General features: G+C 49.3%; 7 protein-coding genes across 7 annotated transcripts; 3 read left to right on the forward strand and 4 right to left on the reverse strand.

Annotated features, from left to right (window-relative positions):
- The first annotated feature begins 1,760 nt into the window (after positions 1-1,760).
- BKA67DRAFT_548242 (uncharacterized protein) lies at positions 1,761-3,312 on the forward strand. The gene has a single exon (XM_046101505.1). It carries the CDS (start codon positions 2,045-2,047, stop codon positions 2,384-2,386), a length of 342 nt encoding a protein of 113 aa, XP_045964636.1. The 5' UTR covers positions 1,761-2,044; the 3' UTR covers positions 2,387-3,312.
- Position 3,313: 1 nt separating this feature from the next.
- Positions 3,314-6,514, forward strand: BKA67DRAFT_641587 (uncharacterized protein; the record flags this gene model as incomplete). The annotated part of the gene is made up of 4 exons (XM_046105781.1): positions 3,314-3,357; positions 3,411-3,868; positions 3,939-6,402; positions 6,477-6,514. The coding sequence occupies exons 2-4, from the start codon at positions 3,740-3,742 to the stop codon at positions 6,512-6,514; spliced, it is 2,631 nt and encodes an 876-aa protein (XP_045964637.1). The 5' UTR covers positions 3,314-3,357; positions 3,411-3,739.
- A 147-nt stretch (positions 6,515-6,661) lies between these two features.
- BKA67DRAFT_653680 (uncharacterized protein) lies at positions 6,662-8,074 on the reverse strand (the record flags this gene model as incomplete). Its single annotated transcript, XM_046106413.1, has 1 exon — positions 6,662-8,074. One exon carries the CDS (start codon positions 8,072-8,074, stop codon positions 6,662-6,664), a length of 1,413 nt encoding a protein of 470 aa, XP_045964638.1.
- A 416-nt stretch (positions 8,075-8,490) lies between these two features.
- On the reverse strand, positions 8,491-10,890 carry BKA67DRAFT_53951 (FAD binding domain-containing protein). The gene has a single exon (XM_046100650.1). The coding sequence runs from the start codon at positions 10,515-10,517 to the stop codon at positions 8,907-8,909; it is 1,611 nt and encodes a 536-aa protein (XP_045964639.1). The 5' UTR covers positions 10,518-10,890; the 3' UTR covers positions 8,491-8,906.
- An 861-nt stretch (positions 10,891-11,751) lies between these two features.
- BKA67DRAFT_530600 (family 20 glycosyltransferase) lies at positions 11,752-14,748 on the reverse strand (the record flags this gene model as incomplete). The annotated part of the gene is made up of 3 exons (XM_046099265.1): positions 11,752-12,459; positions 12,518-14,552; positions 14,726-14,748. 3 exons carry the CDS (start codon positions 14,746-14,748, stop codon positions 11,752-11,754), a joined length of 2,766 nt encoding a protein of 921 aa, XP_045964640.1.
- Positions 14,749-16,962: 2,214 nt separating this feature from the next.
- Positions 16,963-18,559, forward strand: BKA67DRAFT_54075 (uncharacterized protein). The gene has a single exon (XM_046100820.1). The coding sequence runs from the start codon at positions 17,450-17,452 to the stop codon at positions 18,335-18,337; it is 888 nt and encodes a 295-aa protein (XP_045964641.1). The 5' UTR covers positions 16,963-17,449; the 3' UTR covers positions 18,338-18,559.
- Positions 18,560-20,281: 1,722 nt separating this feature from the next.
- BKA67DRAFT_653683 (DNA mismatch repair protein-like protein MutS) lies at positions 20,282-23,595 on the reverse strand (the record flags this gene model as incomplete). The annotated part of the gene is made up of 8 exons (XM_046106414.1): positions 20,282-20,739; positions 20,804-21,227; positions 21,286-21,686; positions 21,741-21,828; positions 21,885-22,154; positions 22,206-22,619; positions 22,677-23,450; positions 23,509-23,595. 8 exons carry the CDS (start codon positions 23,593-23,595, stop codon positions 20,282-20,284), a joined length of 2,916 nt encoding a protein of 971 aa, XP_045964642.1.
- Positions 23,596-23,738: the final 143 nt, after the last annotated feature.

Raw genomic sequence — 23,738 nt, forward strand, 5'->3', positions numbered from 1 at the left:
ATACTAATAGCTCAGCGGCGTTAACACTGAATCACTGCCCCGTTAATTCGTATTCCGACTCCAACCTACATAGTAAAAGAAGTTCGCGCTTGGAGGCATTGCCCGCCGCCACGTCCCCGGTGTTTTTCTTTTGGAAGCCTCAACCAGCTTATTATTAATAGACATTAGCTTGTCCTGGGTTTTGAGGTCTGTTTTAGGTTGCGATGAGGTATAAGATTTGTCCATTTTTGTATTGCTCGGTAAGGGGTAAAGAGATTCCTCCTTTCGTTGTATTATGAAGAAGATTAACGTATAACTTTATATAGCCTTTGTCACGGTTGTCAGAGCACGAAGACATGGCTTACTATCTATTCTATTCAGTGTGAAGATACGAACGCTAAAAGAATAAAAGGATTTCATCGTGAACCACGTGAGGATACGTAGTTGTGTAGTTTTGCCTTATTACGTGGTTGAGCTCTTACTAGCTCTGAGCTTTGGCCGCTATAGCTTGATTTCGATTTTATTTTATAAGTAGTAAAAAATCGCCTTTTATTAATTTTTGCCAAGTCGTAAAATATGACTTATGTATATTTGTTATCGTACATAGTTCTACTGTTAGCTTTTTTCATAAATATATGATGAATAACATGGACACAAACTGCCACATACGACCATAGCTCCTAGAAAACTCGGCATCCCGTCCGCTCTGCCCTAGATAAACTGGGAAGCGCTGGATTAGTACTCAGGTGGGTGACCACTGGGGAATCCCCGGTGTTGTATGTGATTTCTTTTTCTCAATCTCATGATTGAGAGGGAAGTGGAAAATTTTAACGTGGATAGTGGGAACACCCGGGGCTAGTTCGTTTAGGCACGAACTTGGCCGTTTCCGATCCGGCCAATCCATAGGTGAGGCTCAAGCTTTAACGACTACACTTGTGAATCATCTTTGCTCAGTACCTATATAGTCTTCCATCTCGCATAGCATACTTGCTAGTATAGTCCCCAGCACTGTTGTATTACCTAGACGCTAATCAACCCGATAGTATAATCATTACACAAAGACACCGTCAGATATTCACATGTATAAGCTTGTTCGTTACCCATGTACTCCATGCTGCCGAATGTCTCCAACGAAAGGTTACAGGCTTAGTGCGGGCGGATACCGGGTATGCGTCTTTCTCGTGATGACCTGGGAGCGCGCCTTCGAAGACACACTATCAATCGTGATCCCTTTGATTGGACGAACTTTGCATACCTCTCCGCACGTAAATGAAAAGCAACATGCATGAACCGAGGACAACAACGCATTCGAGTACTACTCCCCTCTAAGGCTGCGGTGTATCGACTTATAAGCTTATTGGTCACACTGCTTATCAGATCTGGCTGGCGAAGGTGCACAAAGACATCTGTACCCTGTAATGTAATGCGAAGGACTTTCGGTCTGAACACATATGCTTGAGCTCATTGGTATATACATGCATTACAGCACAACGATACACGTCATCCGGAATGAACCAGTTCCTAGTTCACTAGGTTAGTTCTTGTGGCATCACACTCTCAAAATTGCTATAAGACACAGCAAGATCAGGTGTGGCTAAATTTATGGGCAAGTAAATTTGTCACTCTTTGCCACTCATGATTATGCTGTTCTTTATGACCATCCATTATTCGCAAGGTATACTGAAAACTACACAACATCGATCCGGTTACGACATGTTACTTATTAAGGGAGATGGTCAGCGGAATATTGTGTGGTCTTGCTTTGGGGGCTAGTGAACTTCGTTGAATGTTTCATGCAGCCTTATTCCACTCTACTTGTTCTCCCATGGCAGTATAGGCTTCCTCCCCTCCGTTTCATTTCTTGGCGATCAAAGGACGATGTTCTAAAGCATATACTAACGGCGGAGGCCCAATATAGACTATACACGAGCGTCCGGCGCCCTGTCGCCAAAAAGAAAAAAGCAAACCTCGATGCAGAGATCCCGAGGAACAGTACGCCATACTAGTTGTGACTCTACCTATACAAAAAAATAAAAAAATTTGAGTCATTAACGATTGGATATACATGCTTGAAACCCGATTTACGCCAATCAAGTGGGAGTCTACAAAATCAAAGTCAATCCCCAGGTTGCGAAACTCGATGACTTTCCATCAACATCTCGCTTTATGCGTCATACCAAAGTATTCGTGGCAATCGAAGGGACCCTTAATCAAAAAGTTCGAATGTGGGTTGTTCTGGGATAAATGTAAAGACCTGACCAAGGAAAGCAGAACATCACCTTGGGCGCCAAATCGCATTCGTCAAATCAGTGCCATACAAAAGCTTCAAACTGTCAAACCTCGAATGAGCATATCATCGATGAATACAGCAATGGTAAGCCTCGCCTCGATTTCTTGTCTCGAGTGAGTACGTGTTCGTGGCGCTAATCGGACCCGCAGGCTATAATCAACTCCGGAGCGGGTGGGACTATTGTCCAATCTTGTAGAACAGTGCAGACTTTGCACTAAAATTTACTCATCTGCCTATGGGATCCACCGAGGCAGAGAAAATCCGACGACTGATGACATGATTGAATGAATTGAGGGAAACCGACCATGTCCAGCGAAGAAGTGCGGCAGTCAAGCAATATGGCCCATCGGGTTCGCTAACAGTATATTGGAGCGTGCTGTTCACGGCCGACGAGAGAAGAGACAGAAGTCAATCCAACTTGTCCAACAACAATTTCCAGACTCATCCCCAGGGTTGCTCTTCACTTAGACGCCAGGGAAAGACGCCCATTAGGAGGTGTGCCGTAATCTCCGGCCGTCAATATCTTCCGTCAAGCAGCAGGCTTTCCGATCGCCGCTCGCATTTCACGGGCGGTGGCGCTTTCCTCCGTCGTTGAGCTTCGTGTTTCCACAACAGATTGATCCAGAGCTCGTGGCGCATGCGACCAGCTAAAGCACTAAGTAGAGGAGTATATCCTTTAGTATCCACGATCTTAACGTCAGCGCCCCTCTCGAGGAGTAGTTTGACCACCTCGACCTGTCCTTTATACAAAGCTGCCTATAATGCGTTACCGTATCTTCCGCCCTAGGCATTAACGTCAGCGGCGTTGCTTAGTAGCATTTGTATAATGTCTTCTAATCCTTCAGATAAAGCAGCTTGTAATGCGTTACCATGTTCCCCACCCTGAGCATTAAAGGGCCTGTTCGGCTGGAGCTTGTTCGTACTACATACGAGTATAATGTGACGATTGTACTATTGCGGTTGCAAAACCACAAGTAATACAGGGTGTTGGGGTCTATGCTAGCAAGTACGTATAATGGTGCCTGTGCCTTCGCAATGTAGGCTAATATCCGCATTGTGTCATACTTATGCAACTAAGAGAGGTCCTGCTTCTCCTAAGTTAATGCATACCGTAAGGAAGACGATGCGGTCCTAGACTAACCTCAGACTAACCCTTAGATTAATGCGGATGCGAGCCAACCGTGCTAGCGCCCCAGCGCCGCTTGCTGCTGTTCTGCTGCATGCACGGAGCTCTTCTGGCACTCCAGAAGGTTGCCAGGGGAAGGCGAGATGGGCCTGTATGCTCTTATGCGGAATTACATCATTGTTAGCCATGACGCTACAACTAGACTCACTGGGCGTCTCAAGGATACAGCACCATGAATGAAGCTTGACCACCTAACCCGATAGCACGACCGCCGCAGCCCACGACACGACTTGCATTTCGATCATTTGTACTCGGTCGCCGGCCCCCAGGATTGTGAACTCATCATGGATGCTTGGGCAAGAAACGAAACCGAGTGCGATGGGAATGAAGCCGTCCGCCCCGGCGAGAAGGACATCTATGTCCAGCTGGTCATCTCCTTCTCGCTTGGCCTCAGCGCTTTCGTGCTCTTTTGTGTACGTCTTCCGTGTGCCCCCATCGCCCTTTCGGTACGAGCGGTAGTACTCATGACTTCTTGATGCACAGTTCCTCCGCCCGCGATGGCCCACTCTGTACGCCGCCCGAAAGCGACACAGCGACCCCCAGGTAAATCTGCCGACGCTACCGGACAGCTTCCTGGGATGGATACCGGCCTTGTACAGAGTGACCGAAGCGCAGGTCTTGGCCTCGGCTGGCTTGGACGCCTACGTCTTTCTCAGCTTCTTCAAGATGGCCATGCGGTTATTCGTCATCATGTTCTTTTTCGCTGCGACTGTACTCTGGCCGATCAACAACGCCTTCGTCGAACCACCTGCCCCGTCCAAAGGCGGTTCGAATGGGCATAAACACGACTTGTTTCCATACCGTGACTTTTACCCGAAGCCGCTTTCGCGGGCATACCCCCTCGACGTGTACGACCTAAAACACGCCGACCATCACAACGATGATGGCTGGCTGCACATGAATAAACCATACCTCTGGTCATACCTAGCTTTTACCTGGTTCTTCGCACTTCTCACCATGTACTACCTGAATAAGGAGACATACAAGATCATCAAGGTCCGCCAGGACTACTTGGGCACCCAGTCTACGATTACGGACCGGACGTTCAGATTGACAGGTATCCCGAAAGATCTGAGGTCTGAAGCCAAGATTAAAGAGTTCGTCGAGAATTTGGAGATTGGAAGAGTCAAATCCGTTACACTGTGCCGCGACTGGGCCGAAGTCGATGGTCTGATGGCCGAAAGGAATGCTGTCTTGCGGAAACTGGAAGAGGCCTGGAGTGTGTATATGAACAAAAAGCCAACTATTGGCGTGGCACGTTCGCGGTACAACGGCGAGGACTCTGGCCTGGGCACTTACAGCGATGAGCACGAAGCGCATGAAAACAACTCTCTCTTGGCTGGAGATAGCCTTCGCAATCTGGCCCCAGGACGACCGCGACCCACGACTCGCATTAGGTTTGGCTTCTTCAAGTTTCGGAGTCGCCAGACCGATGCAATCGACTATTACGAGGAACAGCTGCATCGTTTGGATGAGAAGGTACATGCGGCAAGAAGAAAACAATACACCCCAGCAGCCACTGCTTTTGTCACCATGGATTCCATCGCAGCTTGCCAGATGGCCATTCAAGCAGTCATCGATCCTCGACCCGGACAATTTCTGTCAAAGCCGGCGCCAGCGCCATCCGACGTGGTCTGGAAGAACACCTACGCTCCAATGTGGAGGCGCAGGTTGCAAGCATGGACTGTTACGATTTTCATTACAGTGCTCTCCATCATATGGATTATTCCAGTCGCTTCCGTGGCTGGGTTTGTCAGTGTTTGCACCATCAGGAAGCTGTCTCCGAGTCTGGAGGAATTTCTGTTGCGACACGAGATCACAAAGGCACTCGTACAAACTGCATTGCCTGTAGGCGTCGTGTCATTGTTAAATGTTCTGGTGCCGTATCTCTACGATTATCTCGCCAATCAACAGGGTATGGTATCACAGGGCGACGTTGAGCTCTCCGTGGTATCTAAGAACTTCTTCTTTACCTTTTTCAATGTTTTCCTGGTGTTTACTGTGGGTGGCTCCACATCTCAAATCTGGCCAGTACTGCGCGAATCGTTCAACGACACGCAATACATTGCCGTTACCCTGGCACGGTCGATTACGAGACTGAGCAATTTCTACCTCAACTTCATTATGCTTCAGGGAATCGGTTTGTTTCCGTTCAGGCTCCTGCAGTTTGGTAGTGTTTCGCTCTATCCAATCTACAGGTGGGGAGCCAAGACACCTCGAGACTTCGCAGAAATCGTCCAGCCCACGCTCTTCAACTATGGCTTCTACTTGCCTACGTCTCTGCTCGTCTTTATCTTGTGTCTTGTCTACAGCGTTCTTCCGAATTGCCAACTAGTTCTGCTCCTCGGTCTTTGCTATTTTACGCTTGGCTACTATGCCCATAAGTATCAGCTCCTTTATTCCATGGACCAGCCTCAGCATGCTACTGGTGGCGCTTGGCGTATCATCTCCTACCGGCTCATATTTGGGTTGTGTATTTTCGAGGTGGTAATGGGCGGCATCCTGTTGTTACAAGGTGCTCTTTATGGCGCGGCCCTGGTGGCTCCGCTTCTTATATTGACTGTATGGTTTGCCTACTACTTCAGCCAACGATATACGCCTCTCACTCTCTTCATCTCACTGCGAAGCATCAAACGGGACGTCGATCCCAGTGCAGAAGGCAACCCCGGTCGGGATCAGGCACAGCAGCCTAGTCAGATGCGTCTGACGCGCCGTATGAGCACAGTTGACGAAGACAAGGAGAAAGGGATGCTATTCGTCAACCCAAACCTCGTGGCTCCACTTGAGCAGCCATGGATATATAAGGATCCACCCCCGCCGCTTTCGGTAACAGAGTCAATGCAGGTCCCATACAGTGACGATCCAGACAATCAAGAAGAAAGTGGAGATACCACCCCTTCGGTACCATCTGGCGAAAACGGGGCTGGTCTTCCTGGCCCTCCTCGAAGTGAGTCAAATTCAAGTTCTTTTAGTTTAGGAGATACCCATATTTGGAGAGACAACGGTGACGACAACGTATAGCGAGTGCCACGAAACTGTACATACGTGGCAAGAAATAAGGACGCAGATTGATGATACCCATGCAGCACAATTTACAGAAAAGTCACTATCGAACACTGTTATCCTATAAAAGTTGCGACAATCTACGCGCAATGACTTGGTATTTATCTGCTATCTACTATTCGTTCCATGTGAATGGTCCGCTGTCATGGCCACATCCCATCGTACATGAACAACCAATCGTCCCAATAATTGTCATATGTGCCCACGAGCCAACTTTGTCCATCGCCTTTACCGCCGACTTTCCAAGGCCTGGTACGTAAATTAGTGGTGTGCAGATGCCGTTTCAACGCAACATTGACACTAAAACTACTTGGACTAACGCCAACGAAGTAGTTTGCCGCCAGCAAGACTTGGAAATCGACCACAGCCTGTTGATCCCAGCTGAGTTTCTGTAACTTCTCGAGGTCACGAACTTCGAGTAGGTCATGCTTCGTTCGGACTTGAAGTTGCATCTCGGACTGGGCAAAGTCTTTGAACTTGATGGCTTCTGCCTCACTGCCAGATGCAAGATATGCAATGCCACCCTGGAAACCCAGTCGTTGAGACTCCTTCACGTATCCGGCCACTTGCACTTCAAAACTCGGCCATTGTTTCAACGCATCTGCTTCCGTCCTCAAGTGGACTCCCAAGAACCTATTTTTCTCTTGTCCGCTCTGTGACCCTTCCACAAAGGACGCCTCAGTTCTCAAAGCTCTGGTGACAGCTTGTCCGAGCTGCAGCAGTTCATCGTTAAATCGCAACAACCCACCAAACGTCGCCACAAATTCTGGCCCATCCCTCAGAACCTCCCAGTCGAACAGCACGCCCCAATTCAATCTTATCAGCCTGGGACTCTGCACAGAAATCTCCGGCATCCCTCGTTCTAGCACCGATGAGTTCAGCCAGTCCCGAAACCGCGCCCCGAACCGATCCGTATGCCTGTTCAAGTCTCTCTGGTCACAGCCCACCCGATTTCCATAATCCTGCCTCGGCGTGATCCGCTCGATCATCTTCTCGACATCGTACAGACCCTCCCGCTCCACCTTTTCCAGCACGTGCGGCACGTCCTCGACCCGGCCGTATACGTCGATCTGAGGACAGCCCGATGCGAGGCCCCGCCGGAAGTGCGCCGCGTCGAACATGTACCCAAAGCCCTGGTACCCGACGTGGATGTTGGACAAGTCCGTTACAGACCGGGAGCGGATGCGGGGCAGGACGAGGGAGGTGGACCCGGCCTCGATGGCATACCGCAGGCACGTCAGGATGTAGTTCCGGATATTGCCCGGCCCACCGCTGTTGTTGTCGCATATGAACACCAGGCCCGGCACGAACGTCGCCTCAGCACAGACGCGGGCGAGCGGCCAGGCGATGAAGGGCGAGGAGGGTGATGAAAGGTCTATTGTCTGCAGGGAGATTTGATGCGCCGGTTGGGTTATGATGGTTGGAGATGACAACGTTAGGAGAGATGATGGTACCTTACTGGCGTAATGAGAGCTTAGAACGAGAAGAAGTCCGATAATCAGGAAGAGAAATATACGCTGTTTGAGTGTCCATATGGGCATACAATTTAGCGCCATAATACTAGTGCCACTGGTGGAGTAGAAGAGGAGAGGGACTATTGCGGTGCAAATAACTTTGCTCTGTTTACTTTTTCTTTCTTCTTTTCTTCAGCAAAATGGCCATTATAAGTTATGCCTGTCGCTACGCCTAAGCTTTTGGAGTATCATACAGGATACGCCCATGATTGTTTCTCCTGACATACCCCAGGAATTCGTGGAAGTGCTGCTGGGTGATTGTTGCAAATGCTCATGGTACGACAACAGGGTGCGCCGAGAACGACATCGCTGCAATAGTTGAAATCAAAGCCTCTGGATCCCAGCGCCAGGCCATATGATACGTCTGAGTTTGGTCAGTTCTCCGCAACATGCATGCTGAGTTCCTAAACGATGATTGATTCTCCTCCGAAAAAACACTCGACTGGTGACGCGTAACCCTGCCGGTTTGGGGTTTACGGAACTGGAAGCCCGACACTAAATCCTGGCCATGATGTTATTTATCCACGAAGAACAAAAATTAGGTAATTTCTTTCCAAGGAAGCCAACCGTGATTCAACGTTTGTGTCGAGGTCAAATGCCGTTGTCTGGTATTGTTCGAATTTGGTCACTTGCGGCCAACCGTGGTCCGACGTTGTGTCTTAGGATGTGGCCTGCCTAAGCGAGAAGCAGCCAAGACAGAGCAGTGCATTGCAGAAGGACTGTCAGGGTACCAAAGGACATAAAACTTTTCCAATATATTCAGAACGGATTGATGCATTCATAAAACATCGCCATATACATGTTACATATTTTGAGATGAGAGATTATGACGCCAAACTCCAAACCTTAGACTCCCCCCGTCCAGGCCAGAAAATCATCCTAACCAAGCAATGAGCTCGTTCAACGACGACAGCGGTCCAATATGAGCTACGTAGCTGTCTGGCCTCACCAGGGCGTAACCCGGTCTCTGGAACCCATAATCTCTATGAGTAGCGCCATCAACATCCCGCCACCCCAATTGCCCGCCATGCTGCCCGTCGCCAACAATGGTGTGCACCTTGGTTCGCGTGTGGGTTGACTCCAGAAAGGCGCCTTCCGCGCGGTGCAGATCGCCCTCGCTGGCAGCACCAGGGCCCGTGCCGGAGAAGAGCACCAGGTGATGACTCTCAGGTGTCAGCAGGTCCTGCAGGTACTTCTCCTGGCCCTCGGGGCCTCTGAGCCTGCCTTCGACAGCACGGTAGCCACCCTTGACGGGCCCGTCAAAGCCCGGCGCTGTACCGACGATGGGGCTGTTCCGGTAGCGGATGCGAAACTGGGTCATGAAGGTCAAGTTCTTCAGGACCCGCTGGGGACTGCTGACTGCCCATGGCAAGACCCAGGGCAGGATGAGGTTGCGAAGCCATAGGAACCACGTGTTTGTGGACGTCATGAAGCTGAAAAGCCTGTCGCTGTTCTGCAGCAGGTACTGACCCACGCGTCTGCGCTCGGCGTCATAGGTGTCGAGGAATGAGTCCGGCTTCTCGCCGCGCAGGACCGCCGCCAGCTTCCAGCCCAGGTTCACGGCGTCCTGGATTCCGGTGTTCATCCCCTGACCACCGGCAGGGGAGTGGATATGGGCGGCGTCGCCGGCAAGTAGGAGGCGGCCCTCGCGGTAGTTGCTAACTATGCGGTGATGCAGATGGAACGATGTGATCCAGACCGGATCGTAGATCTCAGCATGTCCTGGATACACTTTATCCAAGAATTGTTGGAAGTCCTCAAGGGTCAGGTCTTGTTCACGTGGTTGGTCGGGGCGCGACACGATCAGACGTGCTAGTCCGTCTTGCTGCGGTAGAACGACACATACACCTGTCGATAGGCAGAAATAAGCTCGGTCGGCCGGCTGGTCTGATTTGATCTTCACGTCCGCCAAAATAAACTCCTGCGGATATGCGTCTCCCTCAAAGGTCAAGGTCTTGGCGGCATGTCGGACGGCGCTATGGGCTCCATCAGCGCCGACCACGTACCTTGCACGAATGACCTCCTCATTTCCATCCTGGGAGACAAGGATCACTGTTGCGCCATCCGCGTCGGGCGTGATGCTCGTAGCCTCGATACCCATCTCGACAGCCTTGCCATACTTTTTAAGCTGGTCGTCCATATATTTCTCCGTCTGCGCTTGCGAGATAGCCATGGGCCCAGGAAACCGGGTGGTTGTGATGCCATTGAAGTCTGCGTCCATGTCGGCAATCCGCTTTCCATTCACCGCCATGGTGGTTCCGCGCGCCTGAAACCCAGTGGAGAGGAGCTCGCGCACGTCGCCATGTCGATTAAGCAGCTCTTGTGTCCGGGGCTGGACCACGAGAGCTCGGCTGTATGGAGAGCGTTGCGCATCCTTCATGATGATCCTGTAGGATATCTTCTGGGCTGAGAGCTCTAAAGCGAGCGCTTGACCAGTGGGTCCTCCGCCAACAATAAGAACGGGGATGTCCATGGCAGACGTCATTGTGAGATCTGTAGTGATGTAAAAGAATCCCAGACTGGTTGTTGTGATTATAATTATGAAATCGATGTCCGTAGTCGATTTTCGACTAAGTTCGTGGTTGGGATTGTATTGATTCTTGTCCGTGTTAATGAATGGTCACAGCAAACCAACATCAGACCTCCACCAAGGCTGTCTGCTTTTATATGTTGTGAGGCTTATTACGATTTGCCTATGAAAAGTTCGCATTACGCCAGCACAAACTCAGCTCGGCTCAGCCAAGCTGTCGTGTCACCGTTTGATTGTCGTGACTCGCCTTGTTTAGTCCATCGTAAAGCAGACCCCCTATAAGCACGGCATCGCGAGCATCTTCAGCGATTGACTGCGAGGGCGGTTGGTAGTGCTGGTAAATCTGCCTTTCGCCTCGGACCAATCAGAGCCGGTTGCTACAGTGGAGCCACCCTTGTCGGTGCTTCGCGCTTCCTGGCCACCGATCCGCGGCCGGCTTGTCACACGTACCGGCGAGGGTGAACTCGAAAGCCGTATTACATTTTATCTGCTTTGATGTCATTTTTAACCAATGTTTTGCTTACGTTCAATGGGCGAAATCACGAGAATTAATGATGGTCATGGTCTCAATCACTTCTTTCATTAAGACACATTCCTTACCGTACATAATTGCCATTTCGTGAATACAGACCACATCGGGCATATGCATCAAGGTAGTAAAGCAGTAGAAATGTATTGATTCACCATCCAATTTAGCACATTTGCACGATGTCACGTGCGTCATATCCCTCACATGAGATTCTCTTTAAAATAAAAAATAAAAGACCAAAATATGTAATGATAGTTACTGCGTCGTTGAAAACAGGTTGACACACGGTGTTATACAGGAACGTATCATTCCAGACCTGCTACAGGTGATCTAATATTCTTGGAAGCTGAAAGTTTCCCGTAGTTAATAGTCAGGAAATCCGCCGGAAATGTTCTTTGATCGGAAGAAAAAGTGAAAAAAAAGAGGAAAAAAAAAAAAAAGGAACCCAGTTGCTTCTCGGTCTAGTCATGCGTGATATCTCTGAATGCTTTAACCATGCCATCATAACTCTTGAATTGCGACTCGTCATCCACCGCTTAACGCCTGGCCGAAGCCTCCCATACTGATACAAAACCTTATCGTAACATCCGTTGTCACATTTGACAAGTGAGCGCATGCAAGATGTGCTCAACAGCATAATATCATTAGGTACCATGTCGACTAGGAATGACTAGCCAGCTTCTGCAAAGTGACAAGGACGCCAGTAACACCTTGAGTCAATGTAGCAGTTGCCTCGGTGTTGCGACTGCTTAAGCCTACCGTGACAACCTTTTCCACAGCCTTTTGTTGGCCTAGTTCGTTGGCCCACTTGAAAACCTTTTCATCCTCGCGACCATCACCAATGACCATTAGGAAGTCAATAGGACCAGCCTTGTCGGCATACGGCGCGTTCTCAATGTGTTCTTTATAGACCTCTACCGCAGCAGTGTGCTTGTCCCAGTCAATGGACTCAACAACCACGGAGTTTTCAAGTTGTGTAGCATGAACCCGTTGTTCGTCGCAGGACTCATTGATGTGACCAGTCCAATCGCTGGCTTGGCGCTCTGCCATGGCAAAGTCATCGGCATCCTTGTAGTGGAAGATGAGTGAACAGTGCCGTTCTTCGATCACCGCGCCAGGTGTGCGTTCCAAGTAGTAGTTCAAAATGGATTTTACGGATTCTTTCCAGGCGGCAACCGCATTACGATCGGCCAACTCGGCCCAGTAGTTGGCACCAGCATTCTTGACGAAACAGCCGTTCTCAGCAACGAGACCAAGATTGGGTACCAGGCGGAAGAGGCGGTCCATCTCCTGTGGTCGCTTCGCCGACATGACGTAAACCATGTTACGAGGGTCTTCCACCAAGTCATTGAGCACAGAGAGTGTGCGCTGAAGCGATGGTCAGTTTATATAGAGGTGGTGTAAGGAGTCACGTATGTTGACATACCTGAGGATTCATGGGAATCATCGAACTCATCGGGTTGTTAGGGATCAATGTGCCTTCGAGATCCAGGAAGAAAAGGCGACGCTGACTGCGGGTGAAAGCAGCATCGAGCTTTATCAAATTAAGACGAGGAATAGAGGTCTGGGCGTGATCATTCTGGTCGTCATAGACGCGATCGAGCTGCGTGAGGAACTCGGTAAACCAGTGACCACCAGTGTGGTGCTCCACGGCACTATAAAGCTTGCCCCATCGCGTGGCCTTTTCTTCGTCCGACATCTCCAAGGCCTTCTGGATGGCTTCTGAGCATTGTCGGTAGCTCCAGGGGTTGATTGTAAGCTCGTTCCCACCGAAGAGCGACGAGGTGCCTGTGAATTCCGATAAAATCAAAGAGCCATGTTTCTTCTCATCAATCTTGCCGTCTTGGCATACCAGGAATTCGTGCGAGGTCAAGTTCATGCCTTCACGCTGGCTTGTAATCATGACCGCATCAGCGATGGTCAGAAGAGCCAGGTATTGGGAGTACGGTATGTCCTGCTTGAGATAGACCAATGGCTGATAGGCCAGATTGGCATGAGCTGAATTGACCCGAGTGACGATGTCGCCGACAGCTGCATCAAGGTCGGTTTTCTCACTCGTGGAGAGGGCAACTTGAATGAGGACAACCTTGTCTCTCCATTGCGGGTTCTTGTTGAGGAAGAGTTCGTAGGACAACAGCTTCTGGCGAACGCCTCGAACATGGTCGAGCTTGTCGCGAGCAACTATAAGCTTCTTGTCCTTGTAGCGGTCCTTCATGACATCGATCCACTTCTTAACCTCGGCTTCTTGACGATGCAGATTAAGACTGACTGGGTCAATACCAATAGCGTGGTTCATGACATTGACGAAGCGGTCGTCAAGCTGGATACCTTGTGGAGTTGCCTCGACGTTCTTCAGGAGCCGGCTGCACGTCTGCAAGAAGTGGCGAGTGTATTCGGGAATTTGGAAGCCAATGAGATTGGCGCCCAGCATGCCTTCAAGGAGCTCCTTGCGCACAGCCAAGCACCTAAAGACCTCCGATGACGGGAATGCAACGTGCAAGAACAGACCAATCTTAGCATCCGGTATCTTCTGACGGACCATGCCTGGGACCAACAGCAAGTGGTAGTCATGAACCCAGACGGTATCGCCGCGCTTCCAGTTCTTGATGATCTTATCAGCAAAGGCCTGGTTGAGGTTGACATAGAATTTCCAGGAATGGTCTTCATATGCCTTGCTTTTTGGGTTGTCGGGAATTTGATAGTGGAAAACTGGCCAGAGGATTTGCTTGCAGAAATGGGTGTAGTGACCATCAAAGTCCTTGTCGGACGGGAAGACAGTCAACATGTTGTACTCGGCAAACAACCGGTCGTGGATGTCCTCCTTTTGCTGCGTCGCCTCCAGGGCATCCACAGGCATGCCTAGCGTGCCGACCCAGGTGTAGTCAGCATCATAACCATCGCGATAGGCAGCGTCGGCGGCATTGCGCAGACCGCCATTTCCCTGATCCGAGGTCACGATACGCCAGTTAGCATTGGCGAAGACTCTATCATGGCTATCGCTTCTCTGTGCGCGCGGCTGGACGACACCCTGACGACCAAGCTCCTTGGCCTTCTGCAGGGTCCGGGAGTGCTCGAGCAACGACGCTGGCGGAGGGGAGCTGGCTCTCGACTTGGGCTGGTTCTGGCGGGCACCCCATTGAGGAGATTCCTTGTCGGTTGGGCCAAAGTTTGTGCTGTTCTCATCGTCCAAGACATGGATACGGACACCGTCTTCGTTCACAAATAGCCCGTCGTCGGAAATGACAGCTTCATCATCTGTTGGCGTGCGGGGTGGAGTGTTGGCTGGGTGTGGCGCGAATAGACTCGGCCGGGTATCGAGAACTGGTCGCGCATTGCCTGGTTTGGCGGTGGCCTTGGTGTTCAATGTTTTTGCGGTAGGTTGTCGAGCAAGCCGTCCGCCATTGGACGAAGATTTCGTTGGAGCATCGGGCAGCTTGAAATAAACCGTCTTCGGTAGAAAGCTAATGGTGGAGGACCAAACTGTTAGCGAACATGTTGCAGCCAAGGCTTAGAACTCTAGTGCTTCCGCTTGCTTCTAATCGGGAGCCCTGCACCGTATCTGGTAGCCCGGTACGATACCTGGAAAGGCCCCCAAGGAACGCCCATAAAAAACCGCATTGCATTATCCACTTACAGCGAAGCAAGGAAGACCGTCATGGCGGGCAGTCTCTGGAGAGGAACCTCTTGTCAAGCGTTTTTCGAGAACAGGGGATCGACAAGAAGAGACCACAATATGTATGCGGAAGAGTTGTGAATGCAGTTGTATGCTAACAACTACGAATCATCTGTCCGGGTCTCTTGGGTGCTGGCAGCTGTGCAGAGCAGTGTAGTGCAGTTGGGTGACGAACCACCACTTGTTCGAAAATGGGCGGGGTTTGATCTCAATCGGGGGGTTATGCCTTTTCTTTCTTTTCTTCTGTTCCCTTTCTTCTGAATATGGGAAAGCTATGTCGCAAATAACAGACTCTGTTCAAGTAACTGGGCCTGCGGGATAACGTATGCGACTGGAATGCAAGTAAATGGACTCCAAATGGGTTGTGTGTGCAAGAACGGAGTTGCGAGTGTGGTGCCAAAAGTTATGTGCAGACGACTGTGACTCTGTAGAGGATAGAATATTGGGTTAGCTCCTGCCGTTGAAGCTTTGCTTGTCTAGGGTAATGTTTCTGATGTCAAAATAACGAAAGCCTGCAAGAAAAAAAAAAGGCTTGAAAGATCCACATTCGGACAGACAAAGTAGAAATCGAGGCGCTTCGTCGAATGATATGCCGTCGAGTTCCACAGAATAGGCAACTTGCAAAAAACTAGAGTATGGAGATGTGACGTAGGCAGGCAAGGACAGCAAGGGCCCTGAGCAACGACACGGCATGCGCGTGTTTGCTAAGTACTGTAGGTTACGTACCTTAGTTATTACTCACTTGGTGAGAACTTAGAAGTCAGCCCTGTCCCACGTAAAACGCTCTAATTTTGGCTCTGGACTCTAGCGTGCGCCGCCGTGCTTTTTCGACGAGGGAATGGCAGATCAGCAATCGCAAGCCACAACCAGCGCTGATGATGCCAGGGCTTGAGCTGAAAAAGGATCTTCAAGGCGTGGTAGGCGGAGGCCAGTCGACGAGGTCTGTGTTTCTAACCATACAGGAATAGACATTAGCTTTGTCTCTCCATCTCCCTCTCCCTCCTCCTTCCCTGTCTTGGCCTCCGTTACTTATGCTCTGCTGAACGAACTGAGCTGATGATTGCGAATCTTCTCCAAATTTCTATGCTGGTGACTATACCCGCTAAAGGCTGTGTGGGTCAACTGCCGAGCTTGAACACAGATACCGCTGCATAGTCCTCGATATCTTAACTTTGCGAGGTCATCGGACTGTGGGCCTGATAGAAATGTCTCCCAACTCCAGTGTATATGCACGGCACAGGAGCCCTGGAGGTTTTGTTCCGGGAGGGGGGATGAAGCACAAACACAGTGTCGTCATAACATTGTAAGGAAATAATCTGCAGCTTACCTAATCTCTGTGGTCTTCTCATGTGTCGAAGAATGCAGGGAATAGATGAGGAGTTTGATGGATGCTACTGTAGCAGATGGGAGCTGGTGGCCTGTCTGTGGCTTGGGGAGAGCTACAATCCTTTTTGTCTCACGACTCGATCAAGATCTAAACATCCAAGGAGTAGGTAGGGGATGTTCAAGTAGTAATGTATCCCGTGCTCTTTTGTCACAAAAAGGGATCTAGCTTTGGGGCTCGAGGCCAAATGAAAGAGAGCATGGATGCCTCATCTTCGAAACTTTCCGGGCAACCCTACAGAATATCCAACCGGATTGACAGGGGCACTTCTTGGTGTTGCACATAACGCATCCTGTGCAGCCGTCAGAGCTCAGAGCGTGGTGTCCCGTTTCTAAACAGGGATCTAACGGCAACTTCGCTCTTGCGGGCCAACCAAGCGCGATCCCGGGCCTTCTTGTTTTCCCAGCTCGCTGGCACGTCAGTGACCATTGGCTGCAACTCACATAATCGCATGGGTAGCTCCAAGCCACGCAGGTTGCAGAGCTTCATCGAGTCTTTTCCACATCATTTCTACGAGCCGTTGGCCCGAGTCAACATTCGATTTTTCCGATCTATATCCACCAGCAAGCTTGTTGAGCCTGACTGCTCGACAAAGCCGTTATCACACATAGCTGTCGGCTAGTCCCTCCATTCCGAGGGTCATTAGTGATTCGTGGTTGATCAACCGTCAGGTACAACACGACTATACCTGCCATGCTCGGATTGGAACATCCTCTTGCTTTGACTTCAAAGCCAAAGTAACCTCACAAGCTGACTAGTCTGTGATCTTGCAGAAGTTGATTACTCGATACTTCTCATTGTTTCCACCATGGTACACGTGTGAGCCCTATAAAGTTTAGCTTCAAATTATAATGCGTGAATGGCATAGACCGTCGTCCTCTGCATACCTACTTGGAGAAGGTACTTGGTACTATTGATTAGCGTGGTACACTTGTTCCATTGAGCGTTGATAGCATTTGCATCGATCGGGCGGCCTCTCTAATACTACAGTAGGAAGTCTAGTACATTACTTTTGCATTTATCGGGGAATTATTGTCAAGACTACATTCGAGACCGTCGTGGTTGTCTTACTATTACGTATTGGATTTCGCGACACAGCACTTCTTGGGTATCATGGTTTTCTGTAAGCTGCGTGAGCCCCGGAACGCCCAGGGCGGCCGATGGTCGAGAGATGGATGACGTGAGGCCTGTGTAATATAGGCGCTGACTGGGGCCAGCGCGTTCTGGTTATAATTATCCCAATTCCGACACCTGTTGCTCATGAAGTCGCGTCATTCGTGCAACATTTTAGCAAACCGATAATGCACGACACGCCCTCGTCTTCCGGACCATTTCAAGCGGAAGGTATGATACAAGCTTGTGGCCTCCGAAAACTTGTTGATGCTATTGGGGAGATGAAACCTCATACCAGCCTAATGGTTTCTGACGAAGACACCTCCAATGGACGAGATTTGCTGGCAGCCAAAAGAAGAGCTTATGGCGGGGGAGGGGTAGCTTTGGCCCTAAGATTTGAAGGAAACATTTTTAGTAGACCGGACTACTACAGTACACAGTACAAATGTGCCTTGATTAAATTTTCAGACCATCTGTCATTCAGAAGTCTAACGCGCCAAGCGGCTCCAATCGACTGGATCTTGAATGGTCTCGGCTCCGTAGCCACACCTCCTAGCCATGACTGCAAAAGTCTACTTGTACTAGGATGCATGTATTCAGGCACTTCATTGCACTGCGCGCCTTGTTTGTCGTTGAAGCGTCGCCAGTATCTCATTCTTTGTGGGGTTTCCTACCTGACTGGTCCATTATCGGTTACACGAACCTGTGGGCATGCCCAAGGGTACGGCAGAGTGAATCAGCCAGTCATGAATGATGGCACGACCCCGTGTTGTACTATTCGAACGGTAATAAGGCAAGCCGGCAACTCTATCTCATGTCTCACCACCCGTAATAGTGTTGCAAGAAATCGCGCACATGGTAGACATATGGTTAATGTTACATTTTTTTCTTCTCACAATCACATTCACATGCACCTTGCAGGTTCGGCGGCTGGCAATCCCCCATGGCAATCTCCTGGCGAAGCCCCGAGAAGTCCCGAATATCAGCAACCATCAAGTTGCAAATCCCACCAACATCTCAACACCAACAAAATAGATAGTTGCTTTGACCCAACATCTTCAAAGGGAATACGGTGACGTCGATATCGACATCAACGAATCCTCTAGGAATACATGAATCCGTCGGGTAATATCCTAGTGGAACTTCGCCTCACTGAGGTGATGGCACAACATCATTGGAGCTTAAGAGTTATCAGCCATTTCTCCGATTCAACCAGATGGCCCCGAAAACGTCAGTAGGAACGGGCCGTTTGACCACCCCACAATGCTTTTGAACTGTCTAGAGAGGTCTACATACATAATACCATAGTGGATCCTGCAATTCGCTTTCTGGAGTGCATTACGGCGGCTAGTGATCCTAATACTCCTGACAATGGGATCTCGTCAACATATCTTCCTCTTCCAAATGCAGCCAATGAAAGACGTGTTTCCATTCCTGGAAATACCGCAGAACGGTCTCGAATACCTCATGCTTCTCCAATCCCAGGCTGTGCTTGCAGTAGTCCCGAACTGCATGTACATATGCAGGCGAATCTGATCTATCGCTTCACCATGTCCAAGCAACATCGATCTGATTACGCAGTAGGATCATACGTGGTGCCACGATCACTCAACGGTTGTGATACGACCGAAACTCTTCCGGGATTTCTCAAACATATGGCCATGTCCTATTCCTGGCAACAGATGACCATCAAAGTGTGGCCGGGAGATCACCACACGCTTCGTGTCGGGTCCTTGCAACTAACACGTTTCCAATAGTTGTTCTTCGTGATACCTTCGTCTTACCTCTTCCGGCTGCATAAACTCTGATGTCGCTGAAGTTAATCGGAAAGCAAAGCCCCCACCCCCATTAGCCCGCATGTTGCCATTGCAACTAAGCCTCCCTTCCCGGTGACCACAACCACGTGAACCAATGGATGTTGCTAATTGTTACATTTGCCGCTCAGACCGGTGCCAGCCTAGTTTCTAGGTCGTATCTTGGTGCATAACTTTGGGCAACAACATCCCGCTCGATTTCATGCTAGACGAGGGTCTTGAGCCTTGCACAACTGGTCCACCAGTGGGCCAGATAGCCCCTTCATGTTTTCCACAATGGTCGGCCGATTCGGTGGCAACGGAACCACGATGTTTGATGCTGACTACGCCTCCTCCCGAAAGATATGTGAATTCGTGTTGAACAACTTCATGCACTTTGGAACATGGTATCAGCATACCGATACACCTTGTCCCTCCCCACGGATCGCTGGTCCTAAAAGCATAACTAATTGATCTCCGTACTACATAGTTCACATTTCTAGGGAATAGAATGGCGACCTATCCTTACCGCGCACATGCATAATACTAGGACTATATAATCTAATCTAGCTTACTGCATCGTTCGTAATTATATGTTTGTGAATCCATGGCTGTTCTCCAATCGGCAGATCTCTCGTGATTAGGCACGGGCCACGATCACTGCTCCGGAGAGCATTTGGGTTAAGGCATTGTAGACTTAGTAATTACTCGAATAGGCTTCCGTCGAAAGCAAGTTGAGATAGATAATCATAATCAACATTCTGCGTAAATACATTATTGACGAATCTGAGACTGTTCAAAAATGCTGAAGCCCGTTCGGGATGTCTCCAGATCAACCTGTTCGTTCAGCTTACACCAGATCATTGAATACGACTTAGCATCACACAGGCTCTTAGAAACACTCTGCCACTTGATATGATGTACTGAATCGTTGAGGCGTTTTGTTTAATTCCTCACTACGTTGTACTCTTGTATGTCAACTAGAAGAAAAAGAAGAAAAGAGAATAACGAGCGTTGCCAAATCCAGCATCGTGATTTCAATTTTTCTTAGCAGAGGCATGATTGACCAACACATCTGAATTGGATGACAAAGGTTGGCTTCTGATATCATACCATGAATTTCTCTCATCTTTTGGAGCCAAAGCTAGAGCTGAAGCAATGTTGGACAACGACGATTCACCAACTGTTCAACTTCCCGATGTTGTGGATTCCGTGCCATCAGTCACATCAATAACGACATCCGTTACCACTTATTTCCACGTGCGTCTCTTGACTACCACGACCACTCTCGATGTCGTCCATTCTTGTTGTAAATTCGTCCTGCAAATTCTTTAGGTACACTCCCAAAACGACGTCATCCATATCGCCTCCTTCCATCTGCCTGAGCGTTTCGTAAAGATGCAGTATAAGTGCTCTCCGGTGGCCCAACATCTGATGCTGAGAATCTCGTTTCTTCAGCTCAATTTGACGTTTCAATTCCTTAGATGCATTTTCAGCAATTTGCAAAATATCATCTGGGAATCCTATGACTTTCGCAAGATTGATGCCATAGTGCTCTGCTTCAACCGGGCCAGAGCTGATCTTGTACAGCATAGTCATCTTTGGTGTTTCTCCTTGGTCGCCATTTGATATGTCTGTGTCGAGATGTAGATTGAGGACGCCAGGCCGACTACCCAGGACTTTAGCTGTTTATACTATCAGCATCGAGCATGTAGAAGAATTTCATAACACATCCCAGGAGATATGTACCTAACTGATGAAAGTGAGTTGCGAACCAGACCAAGGAATTGCTTTGAATTAAAGCCTCGGAGATGGCTAAGGCAATTGCAAGTCCATCTCTTGTACTTGTTCCACGACCAAGCTCATCAATCATCACCAAACTTCTCCCGTTGATGTTTCGTAATATGAATGCCATATCTCTCATCTCAGTTGAAAATGTCGAAAGATTTGCTTCGATACTATCATCTGTTGACATGCGCACAAGTACTTGGTGAATGATGGGGAATGCAGCGTATTCAGCTGGGACAAAGCAACCAATCTGAGCCATAACTTGTAGCAGAGAGACCATCCTGATATAAGTGCTCTTGCCGCTCATATTGCACCCAGTGATAATTTGGAAGCGGTGGTCTTCATTCGCGTAAATGTCGTTAGGAACGAACCGTCCCTGCATCATCTACAATGTTACACTGTCAGCTCAATGATTTGCTAGGAACGTTGACATTCCTGTTTACCAGCTCTGAGATAGGGTGGCGAGCAGCCTTGAGAGCCATTGTGTCTCCAAATTCAGGCCTGGTGTAGTCTCTTGATGTGACTGTGTGACCAAACGCTGTGAGCATATCAACAAGCGCGATCCCTTCGCAGATGCGGAAGAGGTTAGCAATGTGGCCGCGGATACCATCGAGGAGTTTATTAATGACTCTGTCGCTCAGCATCACTGTCTCGTTATGGGAGTCTGTGATTCGGTTATTTAACTGAACAAGACCGAGCGTTTGGCATTCAAGCCATCCACTCCTTCGCACCTGGTTAATGAGAACATGGGGTGTTTCGCAACCCTCGAGCTCAGATTCTCTGAGGCGTATGTAATACTTTCGGTTCCTGTCGTACTTCACCTCAAATGTCATCTCGAACTCGCCTGCATGATCAATTAGTCAGCTTTGTTCCCAAGTTTAGTTTCACGATATTATACCGTTGATGCTTTCGACGTGTTCATGGACATCGTCCACACCTTCCTTATATGTTTGTCGAGCGACGTCTAACATCCCATGAACACCAGTCTATCAAGTAAAATGATCAGCAGATGTTTCTGAGTGCCAAACTTTTGAGACCATACCTTTACAGCATAAGTTCTTTGATGACGCAGGTCAATTGGCGAGTTGGTGTACGTCACATCGTCGTTGATGGTGGTTTCAATCAAGTCATGAATGGGCTGAATCAGTTCGGGCCTACAAACTTCACGGATTCTCTGGAGTAAGTCTGATCGGGCAGATCCAAGCGACTGATGTAAGGGTGGTATAGCGGCGATAAATGACTTGATCATGAGGACATGATTGATTGCTAGTTCAGACTCATAAATCGATACCCTCTGCGGTACGATGACGAGCTACAGCGGGTCAGCGACGTGCTCGCAGTAGCAAGTGTATGTACCACCTACCTTTGTGAGCACCTTTTCAACATCCGTGAACTCCTTAAGGGCTAGGGTTGCATTAGTCTTATGTTTGATCAGGTAATCATGGTAGCTCTTGCCCTTCCTTATCTCAAAGAACATATCCTCCTTGAGAGTAATTTCGTCCAATGCGTCGAACCGAGGGTTCAGCGTGTGTTCGATCTGTGTTGATGGCTGGAGAATATTGCTTCGAAGCATCCTAGTTCCCATGGGGGTCAAAGTTTCATTTAACAACCCGAAGAGGCAGTACTTCGACTTCGCGGTCTGAAGATTCTGAATCAGCTCCAGAGAATGGACGGTCGAGACGTCTATCATCATAGAGTTTTCAGACGGTTCATATCTGATTCGCAACGAGTTCGACATAATAGTCAGGTGGCAGGCCAGCTCCATGTATCTGATAGCCTGGCTAATGTAAGACTACACGCCTTCGCCACTTAGCTGAGACGTGATGATACGTACCGCAGCGAATGAACAGGTTGCGTAGAAGTTTCCTTGTAAGGCCACTTTTATGGATTCGAGCTCCTCTCTAAAGGCGAACATGTGTATAAACTCCAGTCCAACAGTCTCAGACCAATACTTACGATCAAGGCCTTCAATACTCGTCCCTTGAAACTCTTCCTGGATGACGGCTAGCAGATTGGATTTTGGATTAGGTGGAAAAGAAGTGTTCACAATTAGTATGGTGCTGGGATCGTACATCTGGATTTTATGCAGTGTCTTGACGTAGAACTGAGAGTCACAAATCTGACTGAGAATTGCTTCATTGGTGGTGACGTTGACAAAGGCTAGCCCGACTGAAGGTGATACGCCGCGGGCTTCACTTACGGCACAAATAACTTGATGTCCTTCAGATCCCCAGACAGACGTTGTAGTACGGGATTTTCGACCAGAAGCAGTGCTGGCATTTCCACGCTGTGCAGATGGGAAGAACGAGGTCGCCACGGACTGAGACCTAGTACGAGATTCCGATCCACGCTGGCTAGCAGATGACTGCGGTCTGATACGAGAAGCACCTGGGTAAGGGGTGCCGGATGATGTAGGGCTCAAAACAGTCGACGCTGATGTATCTGTTCTACGAGGGGGGCATAGCGAGGAAAGGCTCCCTGGCTCGACGCCATCGAGGGTAGAAACGGAGGAGCTAGCTGCGGTGTCATTACTGTAGAACCACTGTGGCTTTGCCTTGTTGAATGCCGTGACTGCAGGTGGGGCACTGGGATGGAAAGAGAAGGCATGCTATGAAGCCGAGGGCTGAACAGAAGCGCAAACTAATTGAATATATGAACAACCCGACCATCTGTGTTGTTCCAAGCCCAGTGATGGAGAGCTTATATAGAGCTTGAGCTTGAACCTGCCGGCCGATGTGATCTTCAAGGTTCATGACAATGCAGTCGATACAGCCTCTCAAGACTGGAAGACTTGCAAGTGACACTACGCACAATTGGTGGGATAGTGGGATACACTACAAAATTTCAAGGTGACCTCATGTTCTAGGCAGAGCTACCTCAAGGTATGCGCGGGAGC

This window comes from Truncatella angustata (assembly GCF_020726525.1).
Source record: "Truncatella angustata strain MPI-SDFR-AT-0073 chromosome Unknown BKA67scaffold_1, whole genome shotgun sequence".
Classification (NCBI taxonomy): domain Eukaryota; kingdom Fungi; phylum Ascomycota; class Sordariomycetes; order Amphisphaeriales; family Sporocadaceae; genus Truncatella; species Truncatella angustata.